Source organism: Schistocerca piceifrons, chromosome 9 (assembly GCF_021461385.2).
Source record: "Schistocerca piceifrons isolate TAMUIC-IGC-003096 chromosome 9, iqSchPice1.1, whole genome shotgun sequence".
NCBI lineage: Eukaryota > Metazoa > Arthropoda > Insecta > Orthoptera > Acrididae > Schistocerca > Schistocerca piceifrons.
The window spans coordinates 49,474,743-49,488,305 of record NC_060146.1 but is presented as its reverse complement, the minus strand read 5'-3'; the positions used below and the strand labels follow the sequence as shown (position 1 = coordinate 49,488,305).

The following is a 13,563-nucleotide window of genomic DNA, read 5'->3' as shown; positions in this document are numbered from 1 at the left end:
TGGACATCGTTGCTATACTCATAACATTTTTCAAGGATCTGTCTGATGCTAAAACTCTGATCCGTAGTGGATCTATTAGTTCTGAAATCACACTTGTAGACACCTCGATAGTCTTCTACATATGTACTGTGTCACTCCGCCATAATTTTTCCTAATACATTATATACTATACAGAGCAGTGCAGTTCCTCTATAATTCACACAGCTGTTTCTTATGTATAGGGCATAGTATAGCCGTGTTCCACTGTTCTGGTATATTTTATTTTCGCCATATTTCCATCATAATCTCATGCAAAACCCTTTTAAGTTTTTGTCCACCATATTTTATGATTTCTGCTGTAATATTTTCTTTTCCATGAACTTTATGATTTTTGAGAGTCTTGATACTAGCTTTCACTTCTGCCAGTGTAGGTTCCTTGACAGTTGCCTCGTACTCTTCCTCTCTGTTTCTTTCTTGCTCCACCTCTTCTACCATAGCAGCATTTAGCTCACCTTCGTTTTCCAATTCTGTATTCAATAGCTCACTAAAATACTCCACCCATCCGTCTAACATTTGATCTTTTCCTCCAACCATGTTTCTTTCTTTATTTTTACAGAAAAATGCCCTGGATTGGAATCCTTTCTTTATGTCTTCCACCCGCATACAGAATTTCCTTATTGACAGAGCAGTCTTTCTTCCTTCTAATTCATCAATCCACCGTTTTTCAAATTCTCTCTTTTTCCTCCTACATTTACTACCGGCTTCCTTTCTCTTCTCTTGGTATTCTTCTACAGTGATTCTTTTTCTCATCTGCAGCATTCTTTTTCTTGCCTCATTTCTTTCTTCTGTCTTCCTCCTGCAATCTTCATCAAACCAGATCTGGGTTCTCAATTTCTTCTTTCTACCCCATATTGCATTTTATTGAATGGAGCTGGGGACCTGGAAACGACGGAGAGGCTTCGTCCCTGCCGTAGCCCTCAGTGGTTCATGACCCCACAACAGGCTACAGCAGTCCATCCACCCCATCGCAGGTTCGTCCCCCAGTGCCACGAGTGTAACCCTAATGCTTGCGTGATAGAGTAATTATGGTGTATGCGTACGTGGAGATGTGTTTACGAAGCAATCGCCGACATAGTGCAACTGAGGCAGAACAAGGGGGACCAGCCCACATTCGCCGATGGAAAAACGTCTTAAAAACCATCCACAGACTGGACGGCTCACCAGAACCTCGACACTAATCCGCCTGGTCTACCCAATATAGTTTCAGATGTCTCCTGTATTACACCTGTGACTGTTTCCCATCTTTCTTCAATAACTTCTCCTTCATCAAGTCTATTTGTCAAAATAGTTTCATACTGTTGTACTGTATTTTCATCATTTCTTAACTTATCACCATTTCTTAACTTAGCATCATACCTTGGCATAACAGTTTTCTTGATCTGTCTGTATCTGGCTATCCTCTGTCTGCATTTTCTTCTTACCAAATAGTGATCTCCATTTGGACAACTATCCGCTTCTAATACATCTGATGCATGTCGTCTACCTGTGAGTACGTGGTCACCATACTGAGTGTATGTGGTGGTGCTGGTGTCGCAGTGCTGTACGACCAGCTGGCGGTGACGGACTACTCGCCGGGCGGCCGCTACCTCAGCATCACGGCCTGCCACGAGGGCCAGCACTGGACGTACGTGTACGGCCGCCAGCCCGCCCCCGCCGCCCCCGAGGAAATTCGGGCGCTGCACGCGCGCCTCGCCGCCGCCGGCGTGTCCGTCTCCGCCTCTGGCACCACCACCACCACCACCACACCCACCGCCCCCACAGCCTCCACCGCCTCCGTCGTAGACGACTCCGAGAACGACGCCTCCGGTTCCGGCAGGGGAGGGCAGGCGGCAGCGGCGGCCACGGAGACGCCGACGTCGACGGCACACGACCGGACGCCGCCTCCCTGGTGGCCCGGCCTCACGACGCCCACGCCGGCGCCGCTGCCCGTGTTCAACATCACCGAGTGCGGGTGGTAGATGTCCTGAAGATGTCGCTGTGGGCGAAATGTTCCTTGTGTGCCCAATGTCCTCGAGAACTGATGTACTTAACCAAAATGGGTCTGAGTTAGAAGGCGGCCCAATTCTGAGCCGGTTTAGCATCTCCATTCACAAAAGACTGGCAACCGATGAAATTTACCATGTTTTCCACCTTACACTGAGTAACACTGGAAGGTAATAACTTCTTTCTTTAAGACTGAACAAGATCGTGCTTCAGTTACGACACAGTTTAATTTTTTTGCCCTGCCCAGAGCGCTATGCAATGGCCGGCAACACCCCCTCCCTCCACATTCTCTTAGATGCCACGTATAATTAGATTCCCTACACAATTCGCTAACACTGTCTATCAATACACGTGGCTCCTTCTAACATGATGCACACTGTAGTGACTCCTATCTTGTCCGCTCCACTCCCAATCACAGTAACATCACTCAACCAAGCAACGCCTTTTCGTCTAAAGCAAATGAACTAACAGTACAGCCTTAGTGTCCCATTCTCAGCATATACGACAATAAATTGCAAATATGTACAAACATTGGAGAATTAACGAGTGTAGGGACACAGTGTCATCGAGTTCAACTGGCAGACACGCTGAAGAGGCCAATTTGTTAGCAACTTCATGTGAACAGACAGGTTTACTAAATCAAAGAGTTATCAACTACCAGGTTACCTCACGTTAGGTGGCTATATCGATGCGCCATGCTCGTAGAGTGTTGCAGTGATGCCAGGTAGCCATATAGCACGCATCCTTAGCATGCGTGACCCACTTGACCATCCCTACCCGTGTAGCTTGGTTGCCAGGCTGCCCGTGCATCAGCTACTTCCCCACCCCTGCCCATTGTTGCCTATCATCGCAGAAAGTAAGCGAAAGAGAGTTCTTTTCAGTGTTACCTGTTTTCTCTCCGTCTATGTCCCATACCACTCATACACTGGCCATGCTCTCTGCTGCCAAAAGGCTGTGCTGGTGCAAGCCTCATGCCACGACAGGCTTTCTCCTGACTTACAAACACTTCTTCATGTAGCTTTAAATGTCTTGTGTCTCACGAAAACCAATATGAACACTGCAGCAGCAAATCAGCCGTCACTGCACTCACAATGAGACGAAAATCAAGTGTGCATGTTCAGAGCACAATCAGCATATGGACTTGCCACACAGGTCTGGCTGAGTTACGCTATTGGCTGGCACATAACAGCAACACAGCCCACGTTCTTACACGCTCACTCCACCGAAAACACCCTTCTACCACCAAACTTGTTTTCTTCCAAAGTAAAGGCACTAATATCGACTGAGGTGCGGAAATTCAGCAAAATCCGTACACCATCTTTCTTGGCAGCTAGTATCACGCTTTTCGTACTAAGATTTGTACCGAGTGCCCAATAATCAAGTGCATAACCGGTGAAGATACATTCTGCTACCCAAATTAAGTACTTAACACCAAATGAGCTGCACCAGACGTTACACAGATGTCCTAATGATGAATCTTACCAAAGAGGTGAGTGCCAAGACCGTCCTTTGCCAGCTGATGAGATTACATTGCTAGTATTCACTACCGTAATACTTAAATGCTTTACATTGTAAACTTGTACCATCGTCTATCAATGACATAGAATATTAGCGACATTTGCTTTGTCATATTAGAGACAGTACCAAAATTTTGGACGTGTCTCATATTAAATGAGGTTTCGATACCACGCTTGCTTATTAATACGTGCTTATGGGACATATTTCGCTTGCCACGAAGTGCAGCATGTAAGTTCACACGTAATGGCCAATTCTCTACATTCTCACATACATCGTAAACGTAACAGGACAGGCGCTGGGAAGCTGAAAACGTTGAAGAATACACCTGCTCTTGAATTTTCGACGGTTAAGTGAATAGGAGGCGACTAGAATAATTGTGACTTGTACGAGTACTGAGTGATATTAATAGCTTTGTGTCATGTGTAACTACAGGTACTGTTTCCTATGATTTCCACTATCTGGTAATAAAAGAAGTAAGAAACATACGATGGTTTTCTTTCCTCTATTATAAAAAAGTACAATACATATATATATATATAAGTCAAGAGAAATTTAAAACAAACTTAATGCATATACACTGTCCACCTAAAAATTTCGAAAGCTAATTTGAACCCTGGCGTACGAGTGACGTCAGCGCCGTAATTAGGGTGGCAGCTTGAACTAACAATTTTGTAACAGATGTGTATTAAACAGATGTGTATTAAACGAGTCATTCATGAACAGGCAGTGTTAAGTGCTGGATGTCTGGTCGTAGTGTGTCAACGTTGTGTCCCAAATCGCAATTGAGCTACATTTCTAAATCAAGTGTTGAACACATTCTCTAGAATTCTTTCACGAGAGGAAAGTGTGTGCAAAGTTTGTCTCACACTTACTGACTCTCTTACAAAAACAGCGAAGCATAGGTGTCTGCCACAATCTGATTGAAATGCAAAACCCGCACAGTTTTTCCTGTAAAAAATTATCGTGAATGACGAGACTTCTTGTTATCAATGCTACCCTAATAGAAAACGACGAAGTGCAGAGCGGATCTGTGATTCGCCAATAGCGAAGAAGCTGCGAATATGATGTGGAAGTTGAACAGCATTCCAAAGGAACACCTTTCTGACAATTTCACTTGGTTATATGGGCGTTATGTGCGTTGTGCTAATACGGGAGGAGACTGTGTAGAACATCTGAATCATTAAAACCACCATCTTACCTTCTTTCTAACTTTTAGTAATCCATTCTCGAAACTTTTTGGACAGACGATGTATGACGTACTATTTGGAAAGTGTACTGTGCCGAGAAGACACTTCTAGCAACGCAGTTTGTGTGTGTGTGTGTGTGTGTGTGTGTGTGTGTGTGTGTAGCGAGGGAAAGGAGGGAGAATGCTATAATAAATTTGGATGCTTGGAGCAGTTTCAAGGACGCAGTTTTGGAGAGGCTGAAAAAGACTAATCATCGAGGTCATCAGTCCCTTCTTTCCTTTAATAATCGAAGCCTACAGATTTCCAGGGTAAGGAAAGGGTGGCCTACCAAGCTGATCTTTCCATCGTCATCTGAACCTGGGATCAGGTAAAATGCAGAGGGAGGAAAAGAAGACTTCAAAAGGTAAGGAACTGCAATGCGATAAGAGAAGTGTTTTGCCACAGGACTTCAACCATACTACCTGCATGTATGACCATCTCACACCCTCAGAGATGTGGGGAGAATGAGAAGGGGTGACATGTAAAAAGAACAGAATAATCGAAGACCTATGATGATTGCATAGAATCTACAGAAGAGTAACGAGCAGCTAACAGTAGGTTACCTGTCATAGGATAGAAGTAACTACAGAACTTACCAATGTGGAGATGTTAAACATACTACATCCAGTAAGAGTGACCAGTTGTGATGGTTCACACACACCATCACAGGTAGTATCTCTTTCACAAAACATACATTGTCTTCAGAGGAGTAGCTCGAAGCGACCTCCTGCACTCCATTTAGCGAATTGCTGTATCATGCTTCTCTGAACTCCTCGCAGCACAACTGCAGCCACAGTTATGACAGCAGCATAGAATTGAGAACCTGTTCTTCGACATTCCCCATTTCTGAAATAGCAGGTGAAGCCAATACCGTACTCAAAGTTGATCGTTGTCCCTGATACACAACAGGGTGTTTTTGGTGGCGTTTCTACATACAGGTTTATGAGGATTAACTCTGTATCTTTTAAACCGGACTTCTAAGTAGCAAAGAATTCCCTGAAATTACAGTGGAAGTGCGATTCGTAGGCCCACTCACTCTCAGGTAGTTTTTCTGTGTGACAAGACGCATGTGAGAAACATTTACTTGCATAAAAGACAAATAAACTGATAATGAAACAACTACAAACAAATAATACCCGCAAAAACACTCAACTGAAATATTTGAAAAATATTAACAGCAAACTATCAGAAAGTAAAGAACTCATAGTAAAAGCTGACAAAGTAAATTCTTTAATTGTAATACATGAAAGAGAATACGTGAAGAAAATGGTGCAATTTTTCCGTGGCAACAATATTACTGCAACAAAGTCAGGTCCTACAATAAAATTCCAAACTTAACTCTGTAAGCTACTACAAAACTTTAACTTTTTACTGAAAAAATATGAAGTAGGTAACTGCATAGCAATGAATCCCTCAGCACAGCCAAAGGTTCATAAAGAAAATTGTCCCATTCACCCGATCTTTAACTCATGAAACAGCCCTGCATACTTCATAAGCCGTAGACTAAAAGACCTCATTACCAAATATTATACATTTGAAAATAGCTACACCATACATAAGACACATGAACTCATAAGCTTAATTAAAGACATCCACATCCCACCAAGAGCTAAATTAGCATCACGAGACATAGCCAACCTATACACGAACATCCCTGTCAAAGAGATTATTAACATTATAAGAAACAATCTGCTTAAATATAAGAAAATAAGTATTGCAGAGATCTGTGAACTCATAGAAATACTTCCACTTATTCTAGAGCATAATTCCTTGGCTGGCCGAAGTGGCCGTGCGGTTAAAGGCGCTGCAGTCTGGAACCGCAAGACCGCTACGGTCGCAGGTTCGAATCCTGCCTCGGGCATGGATGTTTGTGATGTCCTTAGGTTAGTTAGTTTTAACTAGTTCTAAGTTCTAGGGGACTAATTACCTCAGCAGTTGAGTCCCATAGTGCTCAGAGCCATTTGAACCGTTAGCCATAATTCCTTAAGCTCAACAACAATCTGTACCAACAACATGATGATTTGGAAATGGGAAGTAGGTTAGCTAGGATATTGGCTGATATTTACATCAACCATAAAGAACAAAAATTCTTCTCAACCAACTAGCACATCTCAAACAAAATAATCTACTACAGAAGATATGTTGATGATAGAATTTTGCTTTTTGATGGTACAAACAATGAAATTGATATATTAGCAACAGATCTAAGCAAAATGATCAAAAATATTAGATTCACAGTTGAACATGAAACTTATAAAAGCATTAACCTTCTTGACCTGAAGATTTGCAATAGTAACAATAACCATCAATTTAGTATTTGCAGAAAACCTAACACCACAGATGTCAGTACTGACAACTCATCTTGCCACCCCCTCCAACAAAAAATGGCATATTTCAGAGCGATGGTACACCAAATTAAAGAAGTACCAATTAATGATACAGACCAACGAAATCAAATGAATATAATTAAAACAGTAGCACATAATAATGGTTATAAACCCACAATAACAGAAAACCTCCACAACAAAATACAAACAAAAACCACGGATCCACTTAACAGCCATCCACACAACAAGCTCTCCAAGCCAAATCAGTGTGCCACAGAAGCCAAACCTAAATATGCTGCTCTCCCATACATAGGCCCACGATCATAACAAATAGCAAACTTATTTAAAAAGAAAAATGTCACAATCAGCTTTTCCACAGATAATAAATTACGACAAAAAGTAATTCATGATATAAATACCTTCAAGAGTCCCTATGGTAAATCAGGAATATGTAAACTCAAATGCGATACATGCCCAAAATTCTACATCGGACAGACATGCAGAAGTTTAGAAATTAGATACAAAGAACACATTGATGCTTTAAGGCTTGGCAACTTGAACAAATCTGCATTTGCAAAATGGCTCTGAGCACTATGGGACTCAACTGCTGAGGTCATTAGTCCCCTAGAACTTAGAAGTAGTTAAACCTAACTAACCTAAGGGCATCACAAACATCCATGCCCGAGGCAGGATTCGAACCTGCGACCGTAGCGGTCTTGCGGTTCCAGACTGCAGCGCCTTTAACCGCACGGCCACTGCGGCCGGCTCTGCATTTGCAGCCCATATTGCTGAAGAAAACCATTCAGTGAGAAACATTGAGAACAACATAAAAAAATTTAACATCTAGCAGATAAAGGAGCTACTACAAATGTATTAGAAGAAATATAAATACACACACACACACACAAAAACAGCACCTCAGACTATATCCTTAATGAACAAACCAAGTTAGCTAACACCCTTTTCTTGAAAAATTTCCAAAAATTATTTTCCATCCTCCAAAGCAAATAATATTCCTACGCCTATCTGCAGATCAAGTAGCAAATTTATAGATTACTGTAATTCTCATGATGCTAACTGTAAATTCATAATGTACTGTTTTGCCTATACAGTACTCAAAAAAATGGAAGAACTTTGTAATTAATGTAACAGTATTCGTTCTAAAACTCACAAAATCAGTGTCTCTCTGTACTGGTGTAAAAGGTGTTTCAGTTGCATAAGTGAATATATGATCTTTTGCCAAACATGGGACATCTCCAAATGTTACGATATATCATAGCACCTTTGACACTCACATGTTTGTAAGCACTTTTTATGTATCAATACACGTGGTGCGTGGTAGAAATCTTTTCTGTGACAAATCTATAGTGTTCAGTGAGAAAAATTTACGTGTTCAACGATAAGAATGCAGTTGAAATGTATTCACATCTGTTGGACGAATGTTATGAAAACCAACACTCCAAACCGACATTTCAGATAAGTCACATCCAATGGAAATCTGTAACGCAACCATCTGTGTGGCGTGTTTATAATTACGTATTATTTATATTTTAGGACAATTAATCTGTAAAAAACGCACCACATGTTGTAAGGAAAGCATGGAAACCATCTGAAGATGAGCCATAACGATTCGAAACCGGTAAGGTACACTTTGAATAAAGGAACTGAAAGTAAATTTGTGGCTGGTAGCTGTCCCAACACCATCAATATTTGTCTTCAAATAACAGCCACGTTCTCCAACCATGCCACCATACGACAAAGTTGCAGTTTCAGAAGGCTTTAGGTTGCTGCAGTTGCTCGAAGATGAAGAGGCTTGCACAGGATAGAGCAGCATGGATAGCTGCACCAAACCAGTGTTTGGAGTGAAGACCACAACAACAACACCCGACTCATACAGTTATAGTTGGTGGTGACGTCAATTTATCCTCGATATGTTGGGGCGAAAATACACTGATCAGCCAGATCACGCAGCTAATAGTCGGTACGTCCACCTTTGGGAAGAATAAGGGCGGTAACGCTTCGTAGCATGGAAGCAATGAGGCCTCGGTAGGTCATTGGAGGGAGCTGGCACCATATGCGCACACACAAGTCACCTAACTCCAATAACTTCCGAGGAAGGGGGCAATGAGCTCTGACACCATGTTCAACCACATGCCAGATCTGTTTGATCGGGCTTAGATCTGGGAAAATGGAAAGCCAGCACATGAATTCGAACTCGCTACTGTGCTCCTCGAATCCCTCCATTACACTCCTGGCACTGTGACATGGCGCATTATCTTGCTGAAAAATGGAACTGCCACCAGGAAACATGATCGTCATGAAGGGGTATACGTGGCATTGAACCGGTATACGATATCCTCGACCATTATGGTGCCTTGTACTAGCTGCCCTGGATCCATAGATGCCCACGTAAATGTTCCCCAGAGCATAATGGAGCGCCAACAACTCGTCTCCATCCCGCAGCACAGGTGTCAAGGAGCTGTTCTCCAGGAAGAGGATGGACTCGTGCCCTCCCAATGGCGTGATGAAGAAGGTATCAGGATTCATCAGTCCATGCAATGCTCTGTGACAGAGCGATGGTCACGGGCCCATTTCAGTCGTAGTTGCCGATATGATGGCGTGAGCTTTGGCACATGCGCAGGTCGTCAGCTGCGGAGGCCCATCGTTAGGAGTGTTTGGTGCACTGTGTGCTCAGACACAGTTGCACTCTGCCTAGCGTTTAAGTCTCAAGTTAATTCCACCACATTTTCCACCTGTCCTGTTTTAGAAATCTGCCAAACCCCACGACGTCTGGACGTGGTTTCACTTTGGTTTCGTCCCTTGCTGCAGATACTCACCACAGCACACCCTGAACAGCCGACAAGTCGTGCAGTTTCCGAGATACTCGTGCTGAGCCTCTGGGTCATCACAGTCTTCCCTCGGTCAAGTTTTTTTTTTCTTTATTGTTAATTTCACACCTGATACAGGTAGGCCAGCAGCGGCACATTACGCCGCTCTTCCGCCACAGAGAAAACTAATGAGACAAAAGAAGACAATCGCAGAACAGACAGGGCGGATATGCAAACGTAGACATACAAAATTAAAACATACGGAGCTGTTCACGGGCGCAGAGTCCAAAATAAAAAGTTTTAGACACGTGGGCACGCACAATGACGACAGATGGCACACGCGAACGTTGGAGCACAAACTAGTAACACTGGAACACTTGAACACTAACAGGACGACACACACAAACACTATGCGATGATCTCCGGCGCCCGAAAGTTCACTATTTGTGTGCGAGTCCGGGTACCTGCCAAAGAGGGAAAGAAGGGGGGGGGGAGGAGGGAGAGGGGAGTGTGTAGATGCCAGTGGCAGTGGAGAAGGGAGGGGGAGGAGAGAAGGTAGGGGGTAGGGGAAGCCCGGGGGAGGAGGGAGGGAGGAAGGGAGGAAGGAGAGATGGGAGAGAGGGTGCCCGCAGGAGAAAAACACAGGGTGCAGGAGAGGAGGATCAAAGTTGGTAGTAGTGGTAGATGGAGGGGATGAGGGCTTCATCAGGGAGGGGGAGTTGGTGGAAGCCACCTTGGGCGAGGGTATGGAGAGTGGAGAGATGGAGAGCAGGTGGGATGTGGGAATGCAGGCGCGGCAGTGGATGGGGGTGGGAGAGACAAGCGGGTGAGGACGATCGAGTTTGCGGGAGGTGTAGAGGATCCGTATCCATTTCTAGGAAAAGGAGGAGGTGGGAGAAGGGAATGAGGTCATAGAGGATCCGCATGGGGGAGGGGAGACGGATGTGATAGGCGAGGCGGAGCGCATGGCATTCTAGGATTTGAAGGGATTTGTAAAAGGTACTCGGTCAACCTCTGATACGTTGCTGGCCTTCCCAATTCCACCCGGACAGCACGCCCACCGACACTACGCGCACCAGCAGTCATTCCTCCCCATGTGACGCTGGTATCGCCTGGACGGGTCTATACCAACAGTAGATCGATGGTCATAATATTCTGGCTGCTCAGTGTACATGTTCAAATCTGGAGGTACGCATAAAACATCATACAAAATTCTGATAAACACATTCTCTGAAAACTGCTTCGAGCGATTGGTTCATGAGCGCATTCGAATACTAAACGGTTGTGAAAACTCATTTTACCTCTTAGGAACAGATAGCCCTGAGCTAATAAAGGCCGGCCGCTGTGGCCGTGCGGTTCTAGGCGCTTCACTCCGGAACCACGCGGCTGCTACGGTCGCAGGTTCGACTCCTGCCTCGGACATGGATGTGTGTGATGTCCTTACGTTAGTTAGGTTTACGTGACGGCCAGAGTGGCCGAGCGGTTCTAGGCGCTACAGTACGGAAACGCGCGACCGCTACGGTCGCAGGTTCGAATCCTGCCTCGGGCATGGATGTGTGTGATGTCCTTAGGTTAGTTAGGTTGAAGTAGTTCTACGTTCTAGGGGACTGATGACCTCAGAAGTTAAGTCACATAGTGCACAGAACCATTTCAACCATTCAGGTTTACGTAGTTCTAAATCTAGGGGACTGATGACCTCAGATGTTGTCCCACAGTGCTTAGAGCCGTTTGAACCATTTTTTGAGCTAACAAAGAGCGTCAAAACGGATACAGAGACAAGTGAACGTAGGGTTGTGTAGCGGAACTGAAGACCCTAACTCCCAAATCCTCCAAAAATAAACTAAAAATAAACCTATTCGTGCTTGGGCGGCTCAGATGGTACAGCACTTGCCCGCGAAAGGCAAAGGTCCCGAGTTCGAGTCTCGGTCCGGCACGCAGTTTTAATCTGTCAGGAAGTTTCACTTACATTGTTAATTTGGAGGGAGTGGAGAGTGTCACTCAGGAAGGCGTCAAGCCAATTTTTTTACGAAGTGAAACTTCCTGACAGATTAAAACTGCGTGCCGGACCGAGACTCGAACTCGGGACCTTTGCCTTTCGCGGGCAAGTGCTGTACCATCTGAGCCGCCCAAGCACGACTCACTACCCCTCGCCACAGCTTCATTTCTGGCAGTACCTCGTCTCCTACCTTCCAAACTTCATAGAAGCTCCTCTGCGAACCTAGAACAGTTTCCTAATCTGCCGGGAAGTTTCATATTAGCGTACACTCCGCTGCAGAGTGAAATTCTCGTTCTGGAAACATCCCCCACGCTCTGTCTAAGCCATGTCTCCGCAATATCCATCCTTTCAGATGTGCTAGTTCTGCCAGGTTCACAGAAGTGCTTCTGTGAAGTTTGAAGGGTAGGAGACGAGGTACTGGCGGAATTGAAGGTTTGGCGAGGGGTCGTGAGTCATTCCTGGGTAGCTCAGATGGTAGAGCACTTGCCCACAAAAGGCAAAGGTCCCGAGTTCGAGTCTCGGTCCGCAACGCAGTTTTAATCTGCCATGAAGTTTCATATCAGCGCACACTCCACTACAGAGTGAAAATCTCATTCTGGAAACAATGTAAGCGTACACCGGGGAAGACCACACTGGTCTTGTGTTTTGATTTGAAAGACTATAGGCAACTGTAATTTCACACCCTGACAGCAATCACTGTAACTTGTAAGCCTTTCACTTGTTTACTTGCTAAATTGATTCTGCCCTCTGACTGTGGTTGTCGTTGCTAGCCTGCATTGGAGGTTATTACTTTTATTAGAATATTAAATAAAACTTGAAAGATAAAATCATTTAATGAAATGTTGGTCGTGTCATTATTGTAGTCAATTATTGATGTGTGATTATAAGGATTAACAAAAAATAGTAAGAGTTTACTGATCAGAAAATAGGACAAAGAACGCAAGTTAATAGAGATGAGAAATAAATCATGACCTGTTGGCAATACAAACAGACGTAACAAATAATTAGCACTCCACTGGGAGGCGTTTGGTTTGCAAAGGGGTTTATGGGTTTAATCTATTTGCTCAAAGCACGGATAAGTCAATCTGAAATTATCTAACGCTGAATAGACTTTGATGGATTTATTATACGTGGAAGTTACACCGCGTTGATGCAGCTGAGAACAAGTGGCGAGACTGTGATTCTGTTTGCCATAACAAGCCAAAGCAGCAATGGAAACGGAAATGAGCGTTTGGCGTCATTGGCCGGGAGGCCCCTTGCGGGGCAGGTCCGGCCGCCTCGGCGCAGGTCTTATCACATTCGACGCCACACTGGGCGACCTGTGCGCCGGATGGGGACGAAGTGATGATGAAGACAACACCCAGTCCCTGAGCGGAGAAAATATCCGACCCAGCCGGGAATCGAACCCTGGCCCGTAGGACGGCAATCCGTCACGCTGACCACTGAGCTATCGGGGCGGACAAAGCAGCAATACTACACCTCTTGCTCGGTGCGTTGCGCTATCTCGGGTGACGGTTGTGGTGCAAGAGTTTGCAGAGAATCTATGCGGGGCATTTGTAATTCGTTATCACGGCCACGAAATATGTAAATTTGCAGGCAGGCGACCTGTTGGATGGATCTCAATTAATCGCTGATGGAGCCCTGAT

General features: G+C 44.5%; 1 protein-coding gene across 1 annotated transcript in view; it reads left to right on the top strand.

The window, feature by feature from the left end:
- The window catches only part of LOC124716694, a 213,812-nt gene extending 209,789 nt beyond the window's left edge, over nt 1–4,023 (top strand). Inside the window, exon 4 of the mRNA XM_047243235.1 lies at nt 1,576–4,023. Within this exon, the coding sequence (XP_047099191.1) occupies nt 1,576–1,997 (422 nt within the window). The 3' untranslated portion in view covers nt 1,998–4,023. The remainder of the gene's footprint in view (nt 1–1,575) is intronic.
- The last annotated feature ends 9,540 nt before the right edge of the window (nt 4,024–13,563 follow it).